The sequence below is a fragment of the Lathyrus oleraceus genome, chromosome 4 (genome assembly GCF_024323335.1).
Source record: "Lathyrus oleraceus cultivar Zhongwan6 chromosome 4, CAAS_Psat_ZW6_1.0, whole genome shotgun sequence".
Lineage (NCBI taxonomy): Eukaryota > Viridiplantae > Streptophyta > Magnoliopsida > Fabales > Fabaceae > Lathyrus > Lathyrus oleraceus.
This window is the reverse complement of record NC_066582.1, coordinates 501,023,846-501,046,395: the sequence shown is the minus strand read 5'-3', so window position 1 is coordinate 501,046,395 and position 22,550 is coordinate 501,023,846. Positions and strand designations below refer to the sequence as shown.

Sequence of the window (22,550 nt, the reverse complement as noted above, 5' to 3'; positions counted from 1 at the left end):
GACACCAAAACTTCATAAGCATGTTGTTTACCTTCTTTTGGTGGTCTTAGGACTCTCTAGTGTTTCTTAGCTGAATCCTATGGATCACTTTGTACAAATTATTTTTTAATATATATAATTTCTTATTTCCAACAAATAAAATACACACATACACACACCTCATCTAATACAAAGAAAAAATATTATAATGTTTTTACTAAAAACAGAATGATACCTTCTTTTGTTGCAAAGTAGTAAAATGTGGCTTTAAAAATTTATGGAAGTTTACTTTCGAAATCTAAAATTATATTTTTAAACTATTTTGTTTTTATAAAAATAAGAGTATGATTTATTTACGCGTAAATTTAATGTATTTAAAATGCATCTGGAAATTGGAAATGTATCTCCGAATTTTAAAAATATTTTTAACTTTTTACAAATGTGTGATATGATTATTATACTCATTTTTCACATCTTTGAAAAATCTGACATACAAGTTAAAAATTTATTTAACTAGCACTCTCACATCTTATAAATTTATTTATTTATATTATTGTAATTTAAAAAATATTTTTTAATTAATTTTAATAAATTGAAATTTAATAAATAATAACATATTTATACAAAATACATTTGATTTGACTTCGGACATTAAATGTTATTTGGTAATACTAATATTTTTTTAATTTTAAAAATAATTTTAAACTAAAAATTATTTGATATATATCTAAAAATATTTTATTTGATGATTAATGTAAAAAAGTGAGAAAATAATAAAATATATTTTAAATAAATATTTTTTATAAATATTTAAAAATATGTGTATGAATGAATAAATCATTAACTAAAATAAAAAATAATTGACATCATGAAAAAAATTTACATTCTTAAAATAAATAATTTAACAAATTAAACTAGCAAATTTTATAAACCTTCAACGTAGTTAAATAATGCACAACAATAATAATGGTGTTGGCACATGAATAAATAAGTTTTTAATAAACTAAAATAAAGTTATATAAGAAGAATTATGAATAAATTGTGTTCACGGGAATTTGAAGATATATATATTTATATACAAAAAATTTATATAGTTTTTTTAAAATACTATTTGACCGTACTTCTCCTTTAAAGTGTATAAGATAAGTCAATAAAAAGTTTGATTAAACTATAAAAAAAACAAATTTCAGTTATAAATGCACTTAATTTTGGAAACTAATCATTTTTAACTAAGATTTTTTTTAATATAATATTTTTCTATAAGCATTGAGAAAGAAGGAGTTTTAGACCAAATAAATGAAAATCTCACATATTTATAGATTTGTAAAGATTTTTTTTTAAATAATCATTTTTTTCAATAAAAATTCTAAAATAATATTTTTTTCAAAATATTTATCGGAATAACCACCTTTTATGAAGCATGCATCAGTCCGACGCACTTATTTTTCATTAAACATAGGCGCCAATGGTATGAGCGCATCCATTGAAAGTTGTATTCATTAGCGTCACATGCAATGACGCATGCATGTGAAGGCGCCACATGCATGTGTAGACCATGTGAAGGCACCACATGCAATGGCGCATGCATAGTGCTTCTATGTTTGCGTCAATGCATATGGCTACTGCTCCACCACTCATCTATTATAAATATAACATCTCTCTCCCATAATTTTTCATACAACTTTTTACCCTTTCCCATATCTTTATATTCATACTTGTGTCCTTATATTCACAAGAGAAATATCGATTTAATATTTTCAATAGTGCAACCTCCGATGAAGATCCGATTTTGAAATATAAATACGTTTGAACATCTTAACAGGACGTTGAACCCATGGATGAAACTACTTGCACTAAAATAGGGGTGCATGCCCCCACTATATATATATATATATATATATATATATATATATATATATATATATATATATATATATATATATATATATATATATATATATATATATATATATATATATATATATATATATTTATATATTTATTTATTTATTTAATGTGAAATTGGAATTATGAAGGTGGAGTGGTGCGAGAGGAAAAACAGTAGAATAAACGCGTGAGTCCCGAGGATGAAGTTGGGGTAATTGGCAATTTGGATTTGGTTTGGTTTTTCTCATCATCTAGTCAAGTCAATATCTTGTTTCGTAATGTACATACCTACTACTACTACTATTTCTCTTTTGACTTATTACTCTCTCTCTCTCTCTCTCTCCTCTAACAAAACATTAACGTCTTCCTTCTTCCTCTTTCTCTCTACTCACACTAACAAACAACCAAACAATATGTTTCTCTCTCTCTTATTTCTCATCTTCTTCCTCCTTCAATCTCCTCTCCCATCCCTCTCAACAAACTCTGAAGGAAACGCTTTACATGCTTTGAGAACCAGACTTTATGATCCCAACAACGTTCTTCAAAGCTGGGACCCAACTCTTGTTAACTCCTGTACTTGGTTCCATGTTACCTGTGACTCCAACAACCACGTTATTCGCCTGTAACACTCTCTCTCTCTCTCTCTCTCTCTTCAGATCCATCCATTTCTTACTTATTATTACTACCCTTCTAATCTCTTGTTCAATTTCAGAGACTTGGGTAATTCTAACATCTCTGGTTCTTTGGGACCTGAACTCGCCCAATTGACTCACCTTCAATACTTGTAAGCTACTACAATTCTATGTCTTACTATCAATTATCACCCAACTAGTAATACAATTTTATCAATGAAATTCTTTATGGCATTTGCAGGGAGTTATATAATAATAATATTAATGGCAACATTCCTCAGGAACTTGGTAATTTAAAGAACCTTATTAGTATGGATTTGTATGATAATCAATTCGAAGGTAATATCCCAAAGTCCTTTAGCAACTTGAAGACACTTAAATTCCTGTAAGTCTCTTTATCTTCATACATGTTGATTTATTCGACAAATATTTATACATCTGTTAATCTCATTCTATTTGGTTGTATTGTAGGAGGCTAAACAACAATAAGCTCACAGGACCTATCCCAAGAGAACTTACTCATCTTAAAAATCTCAAAATTCTGTCAGTATATTTATTTCAATACCTTTTTTTCTTTTTCTTCTTCCGGTTCCCTGGAATGGAGAAAATCCAAGATCAATTTCATTTATCAGCTAATTTGAAACCTTGATTGTGATTTGGCAGTGATGTTTCCAATAATGACCTCTGTGGTACCATACCAGTAGATGGAAACTTTGGATCTTTCCCAGCAGAAAGGTATTACACTAACTGTTGTTAGTCTAGTTGATACTAACCAACTCGAATGGCCTGATAAATCTACTACTTTAACTCTTCAGAACTTATCATACAGTTCCTCGTATTTACAGCTACCATGTAAATTGTAGTTTCAGTTAGTAGAGTAAAACCAAGATCAGTTACCGAAAATCATATGTTGAATTAATTCCAACACAAACCCTGCTGAAAATGTCAAACATCTTTACTTAATATACCACTGCGTTGCGTCATTCTCAGTAACTTTTAGTTTATCATTGTCAAGCATCCTAGCAGGTCTCGTTTGTATCACGCTTATGACTCAACTGAGATTGAATGACCATGTTTGATATGCATGAGATGATAATTGATTTGGATCAAAATATTTAAGGATGAGATACATAAATACTTTTGCAAAGTATCCCGCCATGTAGAAAAGTTGCTCAAACTTGTATATTCATAACGTTTGAAACTGAAGTAAATATATGTCTGCTACTCATGTTTCAGTTTTGAAAATAACGCGCTCAACGGCCCAGAACTGAAAGGACTGGTTCCTTATGACTTTGGATGCTAAGAAAGGTTGAGGAATACTGGCCTCCTCAGATTGTTATGAAGAGGCTTCTTGACATGGGCAGTTAGTAGTATCAGAGATGTATGATTGCTACAAAATGAATCTAAGAGACAGGTGTATGTCAAAATATATGTAATAGTAAATAAGATGATATTATCATCTGTCTCTCTGGTTAGGCTGCATAGCAAGACTAGGATCATGTTGATTATCAAGTAAACGTGTTTCTAGTAATTTTTTCGCTTTTATATACATTGTGGTTTGATGCCTAATTCTTCTGTTTAATTTGGCCGTCCATTGGAAGTTTGGCTGAATTTATGTTCCAGCACAGGGCGAGTTATTCAGACGCAGTATTCAATTATGACAAATCCTGTACCTTAATTTAATGCAGTGTAAACTATGTTCCTGCAAAGCATTCTTCTGAGTTTACGTTATTGTAGTTTCAATGTACTCATTTAAAAAAAATAGTAGTTGTGTAGTTTTATCTGGTTAGTTATATGAACCATTACCTTTTTGGAATATATTGTCCACTATTTAGTTTCCTAGTAATACAAGGAACAATGGTTGGGGAGGACACTATAAATCATGACTGCGTCTTTCTACTAATAATCAAAAAAAATTGCATGATCTATTTTTAGGCAAATATTTGCATAATCAAGCACCATGTTGATACAAAATAAGTAAGATTCAGCTTTCAAAATGATAGTTAAAAAAATGCAGCAGCAATGTACAGTTGAGTGGTGTAAAATTTCTTTTAATAGTAAATGTGAATCAAAATCAAATCTCTAAACAATCAAGTGTGATTAGAAATGTAAAAAATTGCAGTGGCACCATGAGTCGAACCAAATGCTATCCCTTGAAAAGATTGTTGGGTGTTCAGTGAAAGGGTTTAAAATGCAGAAACAAACATGTTTTAAGTATTTTCTTTGAACTAAAATAACTAAAATTCTATAAAATTGATGGTAAGTTACAATGTAATGTAGAAGATTTGGTCACAGCCTCTCGCTGCTCTTTGAACAATTGTTTTACCCTGGCCCATCTGGATACTCTAATCAACAGCATACTCAAAAACCATATTCATTTCTTGCTACCTCCGACAAAATATATGTAACAATCTTATGTCAATTGTCCACAAAATATGTCAAGATAAGACTCTAGCTTGGGTTAGAATCACTTTGTATTAACGACAATTCTTCTTCCACAATAGGCAATGGTGAGCTCACAAGAAGCTCAGCATCCTTGTTTTCATTATCAACCAATTCTGAAACAATACATTCCTGCCAACCATTGGAAGGTGATGAAAGTTGTTCAGCTTCAAATAGTAACCAATTTTTATCCTTGGCTTGAATCAAGATTGGGTACAGTACAAATCCGACGATTACTACTGCTCCACTCACAAATAACGTCCTCAAAGAAGCCAGACACATAACAAGTATAAGCAACAAAGCTGGAGGCAAACAAAGCATGGCCGCCCAAAATGTTTGCAACGGAACTCTATAAGGTCTGCAAAGATTTGGTTTCTTCAATCTCAATGTTATAAAAGCTGCAAACTCGAGAAGCATTCCTATAGCATATAAGAAATTGAGGAACTCTACTATTTGCTGAAAGCTCATCCATGACAAGAATATAACTCCAGTAGCAGAGAACAAAATACTAACAGTCGGTGTTCCATACTTAGACCTAGAAAGTATATTGAACCGCATCAATGTTAGATAGTTGTAACTTCTTCATTTACACCACTGATACGAATAATATCGAATATATTCATTCAGCATTCTCTTAAAAGTCGAAATTGTAGGTACTAAAGACACTACAAATCAGATAATAACCATGTTGCTTATATACAATCTATTTCAAAGACAAAACAATGCTCACCTTGATGCGAAAACAGCTGGAAGCAATCCCATTTTGCTCATGCCTAGAAGCTGAAAAGCATCACTACTCATTTCTGCTTCAAACAAACCGAGATTAGACATAGCAGCCGCGGCTTGAATCCACAGTTTAAGCCAAAATCCACCAATCAACATCCCCACTTCAGCAAAATAACCATCCGCCCATTCAGTTGGAGATGAACTCAAAGCACCAGTCCCTGCAAGCAGTGGAATCAAATACGAACATATCACCAAAACAATTCCTCCAAAAAGCGCTTTTGGAAAAGTTTTACTCGGATTTTCAACCTCCCCTGCAAGAGTACTAGCTTTATCCCAGTAATTCAAATTCCAGAACATGTTATTGAAGTAACCACGCCAATTCACTTTGTTAAAATCGACAACAAACCATCGCCTCGGCCTAAGTTTCGGAACAGAAAGAATCGCCATAACAGCAAACGGCGAAAGTGAGAAAACAGCTAACAAAACAGCAGTGAAACCAACAATGTGAAGACCTCTATAATTCAAATAAGTAAGTGAAAAAGTGATTCCTAAAAGAGCAGGAATTCTAGCCATCATTAAGTTAAAAACCGGAAAAGAATGCTTCAAGTAATCGAGGAACAAAACAGGGTAAAGAGCATTATCCATGACGCCACTGAACCATTTCCAAAAGCCTTCTTGGAAGCCCCAAAAGGGACCAAAAGCGGATGAAATCCAAAGGACATAACCACCGTTGTGAGGGAAAGTGGTGGCGAGTTCGGCGGTGACGAGAGCTTCAGGAACGCTCCAAATGAGAGGGAAAAATAAGAAACCGAGGAGGGAGAGAAGAGGACCGGCGCCGGTTTTGATAGAATCTTCGATTCCGAAAGGACCGCCGGAAACTTCGTAGAAGATGAGAGCAATGAGAGGTAATAAGGTTAGTTTTGGATTGGATTTGTTGGAATCATCACTCTCTTCACCCATCAACAGAAGAAATCGGTGAAGAAGTGTGATCGATTGTGATTTTCTTAAGCCACCAAAAATGGATCAAACACGGTAATTGGATTGTCAACGGAGGGATCAAAATTTAAGAGATCAAAATGAATCATAAAATATTACAGATAGCATAGAATTTAACGTTTGTTAATCAATGAACCACAATATCAAAAACAATGATTAAAATACTAAATTAAAAATAGTTCATAGTTTCTAGGTTTTATGTTTTATACTAAATTTGTGAGTTACATGTAATTTATAACAAACATTTATATATTTAAGCAAAACATGGAAAACAGAGTGGTGAGTTTTACTTCCATATATAGAAAGAGGTGTGTGCTTCCTTCTAGATGAACATAGATGTAATTAATATAGCTTACTCAAAATTGTCATAGATGTTGTGTGTTACTTAACCATGTGTCTAAAATTTGTTAAGTGATTTTGATTAGAGACTTAATAACTACTGTATCTAGTTAAGTTAGTTAGCTGGCTTAGTTATATGACCAAAAATATATAAAGTCATTGTGTTCTTTCTGAGTTTTAATCCAATACAATCAATTCACTTTCGGCACTATATTTCATCATCTCTATTTCATATGTATTCTTTCTTGTATTATAGGAAATAAAGTGTTGTCATAATAATTAGTATCAGAGTTTGATTTTGATATTAAAGCAAAGTTATTTCAATACTAGTGAGAGATTTGATTTTCAAAATTTGGATTGGTGTCGATACAAGAAAAACACGAGAAAATTATGAGGGGTCATATCATTGAGAAAACATAAAGTGAGGATTGATTTTTCAACGTTCTTGATCAGCAAGAACAAACATAAATGGTGGATTTTCATCGAAGATCTTGGTTCTTGATGGAAGTAATTGGAAAAGCGGAAGAGTTTTTATGAAACCCTTGTTTCGAGCTCAAAAATGCTTGAGATGATGCAAAATGGTTATATGAAGAACTAAGAGCAGAGCCCATAAATGTGTAAGAACCGCATTTAAGGATTCATAGAAGAAAGATTGCAAGACTTTTCTCTACATTTAATAAAATGTAGATGCTTATCATTTTGAAAATATTTTAAAGGTGACAATATTAATCGAGGCACGGTATACTCTAGAGAATATCATGGTGGTAAAGAAAAGGTGAAGCAAGTGAAGATTCAATCTTTAAATAGAAAGTATGTGTCTAAGTAGATGGAAGAGGACAAAATGATAGGTGACTACTTCTCTAAATTGATTGCAGTATTGAATAAAAAAACTTATAATAAAATAGCTATTGGTCAACACTTGATTCAAAAGGTGGTGAAATCTCTGACTTCAAGACTTGATTTTATATTGGTGGCGATTCAAGAGTCCAAAGATTTGAAGACTATGAAAATCGAGGAATTGCAAAGTTCTTTGGAGGATCATGAATTCATAATGATTAAGAGCTGAGAGGTCACTCCAACAAGATTTGTAGGCTCAAGTGGTGGAAAAAAGAGAGCCATAAAAGAAATTAAAAAAAAAAGGCAATTGAGGCTTCAAGAATGGAAGTTAACAATGGAAAGTCAAAGGTTGATAGGGAATATGAATCCTCCAAAAGAGAATGAGTCTCTGATACAAACCAATCAAAGAAGAAATAATTTGATAAATGAAGAGTGAAGTGCCACAATTGTGAGAATTTTGGATATTTTATTGATGAATATTGGCATAAGAGATAATGGAAGAAGAAATGATGAAGAGGCACACATAACTAATAATAACTAATGATGATGACTATAATTCATAAGTATTTTTGTTAATGGCCACAACTTCCGAAGAAAATCCATGGTGTGAGTTATGGTATCTTGACTCAGAATATTCAAATCATATGATTGGATACAAGGAATAACTTATAAATTTTTATTCAAGAAATAAAACCAATATTATACTTGCAAATAGTAGTTATATTACAACATAAGGCATATGTAAGATTGTAATTAGGAGGAAAATGGGAAGAATACATTTATTGAAAAGATATTATATGTACCTGGGATATGTGCAACCTACTAAGTATATGGCAAATAGTAGAGAAACATTTTTGAGTTATCATGAATGGTAATTCATTGTGATTGTAATTCATCATAACATGTTTTAGTCTGATTTCAAGTCATCTTAAGTACCTTTTACTTTTAAATTGTTTATTTTTTTAGGATTTAATAAAGACACTAAAGAAACGTGGCAAATACAAATTCAAGTCATAATTGTCCTAGTCAAGAAAATTTTATGATATTTACTATGAAAGTTATGATGACAATGCAAGGATATGATTCACATATAAGAAATGAAAGAAAATAAATAGAAGTTGTAAAAAGAGCAAGAAAAGTGTTGTGTTCATCCAGGAAAGCGACATGATTGGGGCAGAAATTAAAAAAAAATCAACTTAAGAAGAAGTGGTGGTGCACCTATACCATAATGGTGTGATTTTTAGCTTCTAGGAATAATGTGTCACTTTCACAGAGTTTAAGCAAGGCGTTAAATGCAATCACATATTACTATGATAGATAAGTCGCAAAAATCGCAACATACCTATAAGGCATGCGAATGGGGAAGGCGAGATGTTTAGTCATTAGAATTTTGAATTTTATAAAGATTTTTATAAAGATTTGGAGATGGGTGAGGGGACATCAAGATCATCCTAAATCATATACTCTTTTATATATTGTACTGACCATGAATTCGTTAAGGGCTATTAACTAGTCCCCTTAGATGAAGTTTCCTCCGATAATGTGAAATATATGATGTGTATGTATTTGTTCTATGTAATTAACCCCTTTTTATAATTTATTTATTTTGTGTGCTTATTATTTTTTTCCTGTCTGCTAAGTTGAGGGAATCATTTTAGATAGCAATTATAACTAACTTTGCATATTTTAACCAAATAGTTTTGGGAGACATGTTTATGATCATTGGACATAAGGCATACTCGGTCATGATATAGCTATTTTATGATCGATCAACCCTTCTTCAATCGTAACTTTCCTCGAGATATTTAGGGATTCTAATCAGGCCAAGTGGGTTATGCTACAAGAAATTGTGTGTAACTATTTAGTAAAATAGTTCTGATATAAGAAGGCTAATTATATGTTCAAACCGGGATTGACTACATTGAACGGTCAAAGGATTTGAAGAGAATAGTTTATACCACTATATTTTCTCTCATTAGTTTAGTTACCTAAGATTTCCAATTATTGCACATTTAACTCAATTGTGTCACGCACACCCTCGTTTATATTATGTCTTTCATGTTTATGATAGTAAGTATAGTTTCGGCAATCCGGTCGACATAAACCAATTCATGTGGATATAAAATAAAATTACTCGCCGCTTATGGTTTTTGTTGGCGTGATTTTTAATACAAAGTGGTTTTCCAACCAACATGTTAACTGTTGATCCACAAGAAGCTAATAGTGAAGTCGGAATTATTATAGAATTAGACATTTAAATGTAACATCCATACTGCAAATATGGGTGTCAAGTATTGATAAACCTGAGGGAAACGACATATGATGTATGGTCATCTAAATTTATAATTCTTAGTCAATTAAGCTTTATGAACTTAGTACATGAGTTGTCTAAACTAAATGCAAACATAATGACATGTGAAACCTATTTGAGAGGCAAGTAAAAGAAGATTATTTTTTTATCTAACATGCATAAGAGATCAAATGAAATACTAGAGGTTATGCATTTTTATATATGTGCCATTTTGAGGTATTGTCACTAGGTGGAAGCAAGTATTTCATCAATTTCATTTATACATACAAAAATGTTGTGGTTGTATACCATCAAATTTAAAAGTAAGGCTCTTGAAGTGTTCAAGAAATTCAAAATCTTGATTGAGAAAGAGAATGGAAAAACGATTATAATTTTGAGAAATGATGGTGGTTGAGAGTATACCTCAAAGAAATTTGAGTACTTTTACATCATAGAAGGCATAAGACATGAAGTTACATCACTTAATACTCCTTGGCATAATGGTCTAAAAAAAAGAAGAAATAAAAGCATGCTTAATTTGTTGTTTCCCTTCATAAGTAGCACATAGGAAATCAAAATGGTCTTGGCAGTAGATTTATCAATAATCTTGATGTACTCAATGTGAGGTAAAACATCAACCATAATGTCTCTAACTCTGTGATGTTTTCTATAGGTCTTTTTTGTGCAATGTGAGAATCTTTTTATTAGTTACCATTCCTTCTCCCTTTACTGAAATATCAATGTCATCTTCAAAAATATTCCACAACACATCATCAAGACCTATGATATGAGTATACATCTTGATCTTTCACCAATCAAACTCAGTAGAGTCCCTACTAAAAGTTTGAGGTCTAGTTGTATAATTATTCTTTTCTGAAGTGTTATAATCATGATTAATAGCAGCATGTGGATTAGGAGTACCACTATCTGATTCAGAAACACCATACATGATTCAATATGTTTTTTAATGATCTTTTCTGCATCATTGTTAAGTGTTTAGCACATACCAGACTCTGATACCAACTGAAGGTGAGAAAAACACAAGAAGGGGGAGTTGAATTGTGTTGACTTTTTCTTTCTTTTTAAACTCTTAGTCATATTCTAAACACAAAGTATATAATCTAAATCAATCAGAGGTAAGAGGTAGGCAACGAATAAGTAATGCAAGAAAGAAGAGAGACACGCAGAGTTATCTTGGTTCCTCTCACAACTCGAGAGTAATCCATTTCCCTTGTACTTACAAGAGATTTTCACTATAATCATACAAGATTACAATTTGCTCAAGCACACAAGCAAGAGACTTTCAATGCTCAAACACAAAGTAAGAGACTTTTATGCTCAAACACACAAGCAAGAGACTTTCAATACTCAAGCACACTGGTAAAAGACTTAACAGACAAGCAAGAAACTTCTATGCTCAAGCACATAAACAAGAGACTTCAAATGCTCAAACACTAAGTAAGAGACTTCTAACAATCTACCTAACAGATAAAAGATTGTTGGAATAATACACTTTATATACAATCAGAGGTGTAGATAAAATACAACTCAAGATGAACTCTTTAAGACTTAGAAATTTCTATAATATACAAAGGTAAGAAATTCTAAGTTAAACTTGTGTTTTTGTTTTGATAGAGTAACTTCTCTTTGAATGTCAATAGTTTATTTTTTTGTTCTTCAAGTCTTCAGCTCCTTAAATAGAGAGTTCGTTGAAGAGGCAACACAAGAGAGTTCATGAGAAGCTTAAATAGAGAAGGTCGTTGAAGATGCGGCACAAGAGAGTTCATGAGAAGCTTAAATAGAGACATTGAGATGTTTCTTCAAATGGTTAATGTCGTTGAAAGCTTGTTTGAAATTACTTTGCTACAATAGGAATTATCGGTTACATCCCAGCTGACTCTATGAAAAAAAACTTTTACGTCTTCACGTGACAAAGTGAGCTCAGATGTTGACAGTGACCTATAAGAGTCACCTTGGTCCTTGCGCTTTGACTAGTCTTCAAGTTCTGATCAGCAGAGACAAACTTCTTTAAAGTCTGATCTTCAGATACTGACTTCTTCAGACTCTAACCTTCAAAAGATGACCCCTTCAAAATTTGGTCTTCAGCTTCTAATCCATCATATTCTAGTCTTTAAACTTCTCTATAAATGTTCACAGTTATAACCAATACTTGAATTATTTTTGAAATTTTAGTTTATGATCTTACACTTGAACATATATTAGTATATCTAATTGTTCTTTAAATACTTTGTTATCATCAAAATCTAAGAGATATGAGATAAATTAATTTTGTTCCAACAACATTTGCACGAGATTCGCTTTGAAATAATTGGTTAACAATAAGTATATCTTCAAAATTAATTATAGACAATGCAACGAACAAAAACAACAAAAGAAAATGAAAAAAAAATACCCGAACAAAATTTAAGATACGGCAAATACAATCAATTCACTTTCAGCACCATATTTCATACTTTTCATTGCATATGTTTCTTGATTGCATCACAACAAAATGTTGCGCTAACAATATATTCATAGCGGAGAAAGAAAAATGTGTTGTAACCATACTTAAGTTTTTTTTGTAAAATAAATTTTCATAATCTATCAACCATGTTGCGTTTGGCTCAAATGATTATACTTCAATAGAGAATATCAGGGAAATTAAATAAATAAAGAAGTGTTATAAACTCATTATATTAACAAAATAAATGTTAAACTAGAACCTTATATTATATAAATCATACAACGCTATCTCCCCGTGAAGCAAATATAGAATCAAAACATGCACAAATTTCGACATCAAAAACCAATTATTGCACATAGTTTTAAAGACTTTTTATAAAAAAAAGGTATGATATGTATTAAACTAAGTTTGTAACTTTTCTCATATAGATACAACTAATGCCGGCCCTTATAACAATTTTTATAAGCAATGGCGGATCCTTTTATATTTATCGATTAAGCATTTGTCAAGCATTCAACTTCTTTGGAGTAAAAACAACCTGTAGTTTCAAAAAGCAAACTGGTTCACAATATAATCAAAGGCATGATAATAGAAACAATGAACCAAGGGTCCTCTGCCAAAAAAATAATTCAAATTAACTAAAGCTGATGCGAAATAAACCTCTGAGCTATGTTTCATGTAATAATATTCAGTAAAAGCAATGCATTCATTCATGTTAGCTGTCACATATCATAAGCCACATTCAGTTGAAACAACCAGGTCTCAAGTATCAACATGTGCAGCTGTATTTTGAGGAAGAAGCGCAGAAGAAAAGATCCTTCACATGTTAACAACATTTGAATGAAAAATAGAAGAAAAATATCTGTTTGCCACCCAGAAATAAACAAGTACATAGCATAGGACAAAATAAGACATCCATTGAGTCTTTGAATGAAGGATGAAAAAAAAAGAACAAAAGAAAACCCTCCAAAACAACTCAAAACTTAATATCATAACAAGCCTAAGAATAACACTTTCGGCATGGGGCAGGTGGGGACGGCTTTTACCTTCCTCTTACCCAAACCTGAATCTCAGTTGAATACCCATTCCCTATCCCAAATCTAAATGGAGATAAATAATTGAACCCGAAATCCACCCTAAACGGATTCGGGTATCCCCGTCCCGTCTCATCCAGACATTGGAATCATATTTTTTTAATTGAAATAAGTTATTTCCCAAAACTCGTAAAATATTCCGATCTAATAAATATTAGAAATAATAAATTAAAACAATGATTTAAATTTTCAAACATACAACTAAAATAATAATTAATTAAATCTAAACCAAATATCAATGTATTAATCAAACAATTAATATTTTAAATTATCAAAATCAAATATTCCAAATTATCGACAGACACGAGTTTGAGGTGGATACTAATGTCCCCATCATTTTTAAATTGGAAAAAACTCAAATCCAAACCCGAACAGATACTCGTGAGTACGAGTTTGGTTGCCATGTCTACCACTTTCTCATAGAGAAACAACATACACAATAATATCCTTTAGAATCACTCATCATGACATTCCTCTAAAACACTAAGCAGATAGTGCTCCCTGTCCAGTATCTCTGCCCTCTTTGCACCATGCAACAAATATGCCAAACGGCTCACACTTCTCTTGTCTAAGAGTAAGACTGCATCATCAAATAAAAATAGTAGTCTCAAAACCAGAGAAATATATGGCTCAAGCATGTTTAGTTTCACTTTTGAAAGAGTCAAAAGTGATTTTAGGGGTGTAGATTTGATTTTGACATGTTTGGTTTCTCTAAAGTGAATTGATTTTGAATTAGAATTAATTCTCCTTAAAGTTAGGATTTGTAGCTTTTGAATCCATGCATGTGTTTGGATAAGCTTTTACCCATGTAAACTCACGTCTGCAATGCATTCCAAGACAGAAAAACGTGAAAAAGATGAAGCACTAATTGGAGTGTTAAGTAAGCGTATGTTTGTGGCATGGAGAGACGTGAAAACAAACATGCACTATATTGTGATTTTAACACTTAAATTTACCATTCAACTCACTTTTGCATGAAAATATTCAAACATAAATCACTTTACCTTCAATTCACTTTTATACGGAATCAATTTTATAAAAATTACCTCAAAATCAACTTTCCTCATCGCAGAACCAAACATCTTAAGCAACCACTTTAAATTAATCAATGCATACACAAAAATACAAAATTAATTCACAGACGACATACAAGTGAAGGTTGCTAAACATATCACAAAGAATGATAAATAAGTTTAGATGAGAAACATGGAATTAGCACATATAACAAACACTACATGCACAGCACATACACTATTCAATCAGGCACACGGCAAACCAGAAACAATATTTACACCATATTAACAGGAAAAGTGTATAACATGATGTGTTCTCATTATCATTCAGGAAGAACACATACCCGCAACAGTTGTATGATTGGAAAAATAAATAAGATTACAAACTTACCCACTAATAATCAGGAAGAACACATAACCTTGAAAATACCATGTATGTAAAGAATACTAAAAAAACAAATATCTGAAAAAACAAAGCACCAGAGAAAGGCAAAAGTAAACAAAGTGGCAGAGGAAGGCAGTGATACATAACAGCCTAAATGACACAAATCAAGCAAAAAGAAGTAGCAATTGAAGAATCATGGATTAATGTACAATTCAGTATTTGAACATGGAAACCACTGGAGGAGAGATTCTCTCCAATTCTTTGGAATTATAGTATTTCTTAAATAAAGCATAAAGCATTCTCTCTTTAGGAACTCAAATCTTAGGTTTTTAACATAAGAGATAGAAAAAAACTGAATCAGAGTTATTGCAGATATCATTTAAGATGAAGGAGTCTTATGCATAGTATTGATAGACCAGTTTGTTATTAGTTGTAGATTTGAAGCAACTCTTGGTAGTGGATTCCTTCCTAGTAAAATTTTAATTAAGCAATTCATTCCATCAGTGTTTCATCTTCCGTTTTTAGCACTACACCCATACTCTTTCATCTATAGTTTTATGTCCAGAGCCTTTTTATCTTCGTTGAATTTATCAAAGCTTTGGCCATAGCAGCCATGACAACTACTTATGTCACCTTCTTATGTTTTCTTGTTCATTTGTATCAAGAGAATTAATTCCAAACATTTGAAACACCAACATTAGGGAAGGAGGGCGATAAATAGGTAGTTCTAACGATCATTCGAGCTATATTACGCATAAGGTTCCATTTTCTTAAAGTAATTTCGAGTTCCTTATTTTAGGAAACACATGTCCAATCAAAATTCTACAGATTGTATTACCAATAAAAGACCTTTGCCTCTCCGGAGTTGTATGATATTCAAACACCAGACAAAGTATTTCATGAAGCACTAGTTCAAATACCCAAATATAAAAAACAGGTAATCCAAATGTAATGTAGAAATCGAAAAGATCCAAAGTCATTGTATAAAATTATTGATCCACTCCAAAACTACAAGATGTGAAAATAATAAACCATGGTCAACTCCTAGACGAACCTTTGGGCTTTAGCTTGCTCCAACTGGTGGAAGCTCCCCGAACTTCAATACATAGGCCATTTCATGAACAGGGCGCAATTGCTGAATAACATGAGCATCCAAGTACGCATCGCAGGAGAAGCACCATACTGACAGATCACTGTTTGACAAAATGACTCAATGAAAAAGGCAGCACAAAAAAATTTGGGGGGTCAAACTCAAAGTGCACACAGTAAATAGAAGCATCATGATTCATAAGTACCTGAAACTGAGGGCCACACTATGATTAGTTTCACGAAAATGCTGGAGCATATGTCTGTTCACAAATCGGCCACAGAGCACGTCTTTACATGACAAACACAACCAATTTTCATTCGGATGTTGGCACCTGAAGTAAAAAAAATCAAAATAACATTTTGATTCATTGTGCTCTAAACATATAATCTTTTGATCAACCGGATAATAAACAAAAAAAAACACTAGCAACCAGAAGCAATTAAGCAGAAAATTGTGAAGTTAGGGCAAAAATGATGAAATTGGGAGAATAATGAAGTAATAGGGGGAAAAGCGAACCTGTTGCAGGGAGTATTAGGGGTTGGAATGTGGGTGAGATCGGGGGATAAGGAATGTAGATGATGACATGAAGTTCGAGCATCGACCCAACCAGATTCAGAGCCATGGATCAAGTCGTAATCCTCTTCCGATAAACCTTCCTGATAGTCGCACACGAGTATATAATTAAAAACAGAGAAGAAGAAAAGTGAGAATGTTTGAGTGAGAGAAGCAGGTTATTACCGATTGACAAGAAGATGAAGCCATTCTCACTTTTCAATACGCACAGGCTTAGGCTTAGCGTTCCAAGTTTGGAGCATGAAATCAAATTCATTATGTTTGGTTTATTTAATGTTTTTATATTAATTTATTTTCAAAATAACTTTTAAAATTTAAATTTCCTTAAAAAATGTTTAAAATCTCAATATGAAATATTTTACACAATCGATTCATCATCATCACCGTTTGTATTACTTTATAGATTTTTAAAATAAAAGTCAAACTTGTTTCAACATCCAACGGCTATGATTAACTGACAATGTAAAATCATTTTACATTGTCAGTGTATTTCAATTAATCTCTTTAAATATTCAACATTATCACAATCTATGAAGATATGTGTTCTATTTATACTTCATAGAGTACTTAACCAAACTTTATAGTATAATAAAAAATTATCAATTAAAAATTCAGAAGAAAAAATGATTATCTAGGAATATAAATTCTTATTTTCGTAATTTTTTTTTATAGACGAAGTGTTTAATCAATGATGTTTTTTACTATTCGTTAAAGGTTGTTCCCTTTTCCGTATTGATTGTCATAAACTCATCAATCATCCTTTTCGTAGTCTCTTTGAAAGAATTTTTTACTTTGGGAAAACATGTGTGATGGAAGTGATGTATTGTTGTTTTCTCTTTTGGTATTTTCCTTCTTCGTTGCTACTGTCTTTCTTCCCTTTGGATCCCTTTACAACATCAATAGTATTCTTAGGGGAATCCTTCTCCGATTTAGAAGGCGGTTTCTTCTTATGGGACTCATCTTGTTCTCTATTTCTTTTGGTATTGGTCGTCTCTTCGGCCTCCGTGTCAGGTGTACTCAGTGAGATGACCCATTTTTATCATCTCTTATGTTGCATCTTTTAGGTAGACACGTTCATTAGAATTGTGGTTGTGACTTTTTATGGAAACGACGAAACTTTGATTTATTTGTCCCAACTAACTCTCGAACTGGATAAGGGTTCCCAATTCCCCATTCTTTATATAATTGTTCGCGCATTAGCGTTAGATTTTCTCCATCAATGTGTTTAAAGGAATGTATGCAGAAAATCTGGATCGGAATCCTCGTTCCCCGTCATCTCTGTGACGAATATTATTTTTATCTTGAGCCTAACCATGTTTGGGGTTTCTCTCTCCTTAAGTATTCTCTTCAACTAGGAGCTCTTCTTCGTAGTTGAAATAGGGTTGGTCCCTATTCAACAAGTCACTTAAACTACAAGCTCCCTCTAACCCTAGTTGTTTTAACATGTAGTTTATTCTCAACCCTTTTTTGAATATCCAACACTTTAATCCATTGTTTGAACCTTCTACGTCTATCACTACCTTGGTAATTATGCTGATGTATTCACGCAGTGTTTCCTTATTCTTTTACATGATCCCGTTGAGCACGACCATGGTAGTAGGTTGTCACAGTGAATTGAGCAGTGAACAAATCACATAGTTCTTTCCACGAGTCTCTGCTTTTGTTTATACGGGTTTTAAACCAAGTTATGACAACCCTATTAAGGGTTAGTGCGAAGCAATTACACTTCACAAATCCCTAGTATGTTGTCATCATGTCCGGCGAGTTCTTCTGGATATCTATTGTTGTTGTAGATTTCTAGCTTTTGGGGTTTATCAAGGGACCATTGCATCCTGCTGTCGAGAATGCGCGTAGATAGTGGGTTCTTCTTCCACTCATAAATTAGGTCATATGTGTTGTACCTTCCCATTTTCCACGAGTAATGTAGTTGTGAGTTATGGGTCCGACATACCTTTTGGGGCCTCACCCCTGGTGGAGTGTGACTATCACCCCCTAGAATCGGGGTGAGAGGGTAAGGTGTATTCTACTATGGTTACAACTTGGTGACTTCGAAATTGCTATGTGTTGTAAGGTTGCATTTACTATAGTCGATTGTGGTATAATTTAGTGGTCATCGTGTGATGATGCATTGTGCATTATGTTAGCTCTCAGAGGAGAAAGATATTCTTGTGCAAGTGGATAAAGAAGTCATGAGAGTTGGATCATTCAATACTAGAGGATGAGGTGGAACTTTGTTAGCCTTCGGTACTGCAACATCAACATGACATTGAGAGGCAAATCTAGTAATCTTCAATGTTATTATGGCTTCAAAAGTTTGTTTTCTAGTTTGTTCAAGAAAGAGATCAGTGTTTTGAAAGAAGAATATCAGTGATTGACGAGAAGGAGTTTGGTGATTTTTAATAAGAAGACTGATGATCTGCGTCATTGGTGAAGAGATTGTGTTTTTTTATGGAAAAGTGGTGGGAATCAAAAGTCGTTTCCCATATATGACGTCCTTGTTCCATTCAGAAACTATAAATAAATGTAAGGAACTGATAAAATGAAGTCTTGGTGTGACGGAGCAAGCATCTAGTACGAAGGTGTGGACCTGTATGGTTAGCACTCAAACGCCAAAGTTTACTAAGTGAAAACAATATGAGAGCGAGAATTAATTAATACCTGAAATGATGTGGTCTGATCTTTATATAGTATAGGTGGTTAAAATCATTTGTTTGTGATTCAATGCATTATGCACATGGTCGTTCGATTGGATATAGACAGTGAGTGATGTGATAAATGGTGTAATCACGTGTCATTATCTAAGGTAGGGGTCCATTTGTTTTAGGTACTTTTCCCTTCAACGGATTTTATTGGACTTTCTTAGTTGGACCTTGCAAACAATCCAAAACACTTACATTTCATCTTCTTTTTTCTTTTTTGTATAGGGATAATTTTATCATACCTTAGAAAGAATATACGTTATAAGCCAATTGACTCTACTTTGGGCAAGCTCCACTACAAGGTGATAATCCATCATAAATGGGCCAAGATGCCGCTTAATACGGGGAAGAAATCCTCTAATAATGTGGCGATGGGACGCCCAATTGGGCTTGTCCTGTCTGAGGTGACTCGTTCACTTAACATACATAGATGATGATGTGTCCAATCACTAGCTATATATAGAAATTAGTCAGGGGGAGGGATATGTTCCCCCGTTATCTAAGGAAGAGTCAAGTCTTCCCACGTTCCCACGTTAATGATAGAAAATATCCTGAAACCAATAAACCTTATTATATATACCACGTTATTTGACTATGAAAAGGATATCCAATATCAAACAAAAAACTAAGATACAAAGCTTCTCACAATTATACGTGATTTAACCCTAAAACACCTTAAACACCACAGACAGTCGTACACACCAATGGTTGTATATCATTGTTCTTTTTAGCAAGTACAATTGGCGTCTATCATGGGACTATGGTAAAAATAACATGGGTCACCTTCATAGTCGACAATCGACTCGCTGCCTGCCTCCTCGGTCCTTTCTAATATGGTGAACGGGCTAGTAGTGACGTCAGTCAGTAGTAGCTTTAGCGACGACCATGAGGCCATAACAAAGATGTGTGTCGCTATGAACGATTTGCATATCCAATATTATGCATCCTCCATTAACACATAAATCACGATCATCAGAGCCTCAAACTTTTTAAAATGCAAGCTCATATCCAACACCTTTAAGGGCGTCGTGATGAGCGTCGCGATGAATGGTCTAAAAGAGGAGTATATTGAATTGTTATCCTAAAACCATTTTCAAAAATATTTATTTTCTTAAAAAAATCAAAGTTTATAAACATATGTGCATATTACAAATGAAAGTTAAAGATAACGAGGGTTTTATAAAACATATGATTAAATGAATATGACATTTAACTCAAATTATTAGAAATCACAACAAACTGAGAAATATAGAGTTGATTAAACAAATAATCCAACAATTATCATAATTTAATTTTCACAAAAAAATCAAATAGAATTTGAACAATCTAACAATAAGAGTTCATATAACCATAATCGTCAGAAAAATATTCAAATGACTAGATCTATCACAAACTTGCATTTACATAATAAATTGCTACATACACATAAAATCTATCAACATACAATTATACGAAAAAGTGATACAAAACTAAACATATAACCTATACAGAAAATATCGAGCTATAGAGAGGAAAGTTAATGACAACAAAGATTGAGCATATGCCAGTAGTGATTGTAAGATGACATATAATTTTTTGGTGTGTTCACTTTTCTTTATGTCACTTTCTCATCTCTTCAAGTGTCTCTCTTCATTTGATATCATCATCATATCTTTAGGTATATGACTCTATTACTCTTTCATGAATCTCACCGTAGTTTTCTTATATACTTATAATTCATTTTAATTAAATATTTATTTAATATTTATCGTGTTTATGATTAAATTTTTTATAGATATTTTTAATATTAATGTATCAAAATAATGCCATTGTAGAATTATATTGATGGAAAAATTTTAAGACTTAGTTTGAGAGTTTGAAATGGAAGGAAGAGAAAAAAGAGTTTGGAGGAGAGATTTGAAATTAAAAAAAAGTTAAGTAAATAGTTTAAATATAGTTTTTGTTGTTATAATATTTTAAAATTTGAAAATATATTAATTTCATTAATAATAAGCATTATTTTATTTTTTTATATAAAATCTTTTTGAAAGAAAACATTAAAGATTTTTATATATTTTTTAAAACAATCGATTTTCAAAAGTCTTTTTTTTCTTCCTCCTCTCATAACTCTCCGGCAAAGTCTAAGTTAATAAAATTAAATTTAACTTATATTTGATAGGTCGTGTATGCTATTAATTTATAATTTTTTTTATACAATTCTCGTAAAAAAAGGGGGAAAAAGTGATATTGAGAATTGAAAGCATATGATTTTTTTAAAACTATCACTTTTTTCAATTAAAATTCTAAAATAACTTATTTTTATAAAATATTTATAGGAATAACCATCTTTCGTGAAGCATGCGTCAGTTGGACTGACACATCTATTTTTCCATTGAGCATAGGTGTCAATGGCCTGGGCGCATGCAATGAAAATTGTAAGAAGTGGCGCCACATGCAATGACGCATGTGTGTAGGCCATGTGTAGGCGCCACATGCAATGACGCATGCGTAATGTTTCTATGTGTGCACCAATGTATGTGGCTACTGCTCCACCACTCACCTATAAATACAACATCATTCTCCCATAATTTTTCATATAACTTTTTATCCTCTCCTTCCACTTTCCTTCAATCTCCTTCAATTTTCTTTAAAATGTCTGCATATTCATACTTGTGTCCTTATATTCACAAGAGAAATGCCGATTTAATATTTTCAGTAATGCAGCCTTTGATAAAGACCGAACTTTGGAATATAGATACGTTCAAATATTTTAACATGACTTTAAACCGTTGGTTAGATGAAGATATTGCAGATGGTGAAATGATTAGAAGAATTCAATGGTTTGATATGACATTCAACCAAAATGGAGAAGTTCGTTTCGGGTCAATATTAAAACTGACAGAGACATTCACATGATGATGTATACTTCTCACAAAATTGTTTTGATGGTTGTAATCGCATAGTTATATTGTTTATGTGTTGTATTTGTTTGTGATGTTATTTTATTTGTTGTAGTATCTTGTGTTGTTGTTTAATTATTGTATTTGTTGTGTTTGTCATATAAAATGAATGTTGTTTTTAATATAAAGCAAAAGAGTTACAATTAAAATTATCTTGTTGTGCTT

General features: G+C 32.4%; 3 protein-coding genes across 4 annotated transcripts; 1 reads left to right on the top strand and 2 right to left on the bottom strand.

The window, feature by feature from the left end:
• The first annotated feature begins 2,115 nt into the window (after positions 1 to 2,115).
• Positions 2,116 to 4,181, top strand: LOC127076865 (leucine-rich repeat protein 2). Its single transcript, XM_051018658.1, has 6 exons — positions 2,116 to 2,488; positions 2,579 to 2,650; positions 2,740 to 2,883; positions 2,970 to 3,041; positions 3,162 to 3,233; positions 3,735 to 4,181. The coding sequence occupies exons 1-6, from the start codon at positions 2,145 to 2,147 to the stop codon at positions 3,799 to 3,801; spliced, it is 771 nt and encodes a 256-aa protein (XP_050874615.1). The 5' UTR covers positions 2,116 to 2,144; the 3' UTR covers positions 3,802 to 4,181.
• A 451-nt stretch (positions 4,182 to 4,632) lies between these two features.
• On the bottom strand, positions 4,633 to 6,971 carry LOC127076864 (probable polyamine transporter At3g19553). Its single transcript, XM_051018657.1, has 2 exons — positions 5,671 to 6,971; positions 4,633 to 5,475 (listed from the first exon to the last, which is right to left on the bottom strand). The coding sequence occupies exons 1-2, from the start codon at positions 6,624 to 6,626 to the stop codon at positions 4,950 to 4,952; spliced, it is 1,482 nt and encodes a 493-aa protein (XP_050874614.1). The 5' UTR covers positions 6,627 to 6,971; the 3' UTR covers positions 4,633 to 4,949.
• Positions 6,972 to 12,806: 5,835 nt separating this feature from the next.
• On the bottom strand, positions 12,807 to 17,006 carry LOC127076863 (uncharacterized). Of its 2 annotated transcripts, none has more exons than XM_051018656.1 (5): positions 16,913 to 17,006; positions 16,691 to 16,830; positions 16,380 to 16,505; positions 16,139 to 16,277; positions 12,807 to 13,130 (listed from the first exon to the last, which is right to left on the bottom strand). In XM_051018656.1, the coding sequence occupies exons 1-4, from the start codon at positions 16,934 to 16,936 to the stop codon at positions 16,148 to 16,150; spliced, it is 420 nt and encodes a 139-aa protein (XP_050874613.1). In that variant the 5' UTR covers positions 16,937 to 17,006; the 3' UTR covers positions 12,807 to 13,130; positions 16,139 to 16,147. The 2 variants fall into 2 exon arrangements, with proteins under 2 accessions (XP_050874613.1, XP_050874612.1); XM_051018655.1 differs by lacking the exon at positions 12,807 to 13,130 and adding an exon at positions 13,930 to 14,266.
• Between the last annotated feature and the right edge of the window lie 5,544 nt (positions 17,007 to 22,550).

Excerpts from the sequence above, each read along its gene's own strand:
- LOC127076865 (XM_051018658.1), top strand. The coding sequence starts at position 2,145 with ATGTACATACCTACTACTACTACTATTTCTCTTTTGACTTATTACTCT. Across the intron at positions 2,884-2,969 it reads TTGAAGACACTTAAATTCCT|GAGGCTAAACAACAATAAGC; the intron begins GTAAGTCTCTTT and ends GTTGTATTGTAG. Across the intron at positions 3,042-3,161 it reads CTTAAAAATCTCAAAATTCT|TGATGTTTCCAATAATGACC; the intron begins GTCAGTATATTT and ends GTGATTTGGCAG.
- LOC127076863 (XM_051018656.1), bottom strand. The coding sequence starts at position 16,936 with ATGGCTTCATCTTCTTGTCAATCG. Across the intron at positions 16,831-16,912 it reads CTTCATCTTCTTGTCAATCG|GAAGGTTTATCGGAAGAGGA; the intron begins GTAATAACCTGC and ends TGCGACTATCAG. Across the intron at positions 16,506-16,690 it reads CCTAATACTCCCTGCAACAG|GTGCCAACATCCGAATGAAA; the intron begins GTTCGCTTTTCC and ends TTTTTACTTCAG.
- LOC127076864 (XM_051018657.1), bottom strand. The coding sequence starts at position 6,626 with ATGGGTGAAGAGAGTGATGATTCCAACAAATCCAATCCAAAACTAACC. Across the intron at positions 5,476-5,670 it reads CCAGCTGTTTTCGCATCAAG|GTCTAAGTATGGAACACCGA; the intron begins GTGAGCATTGTT and ends TATACTTTCTAG.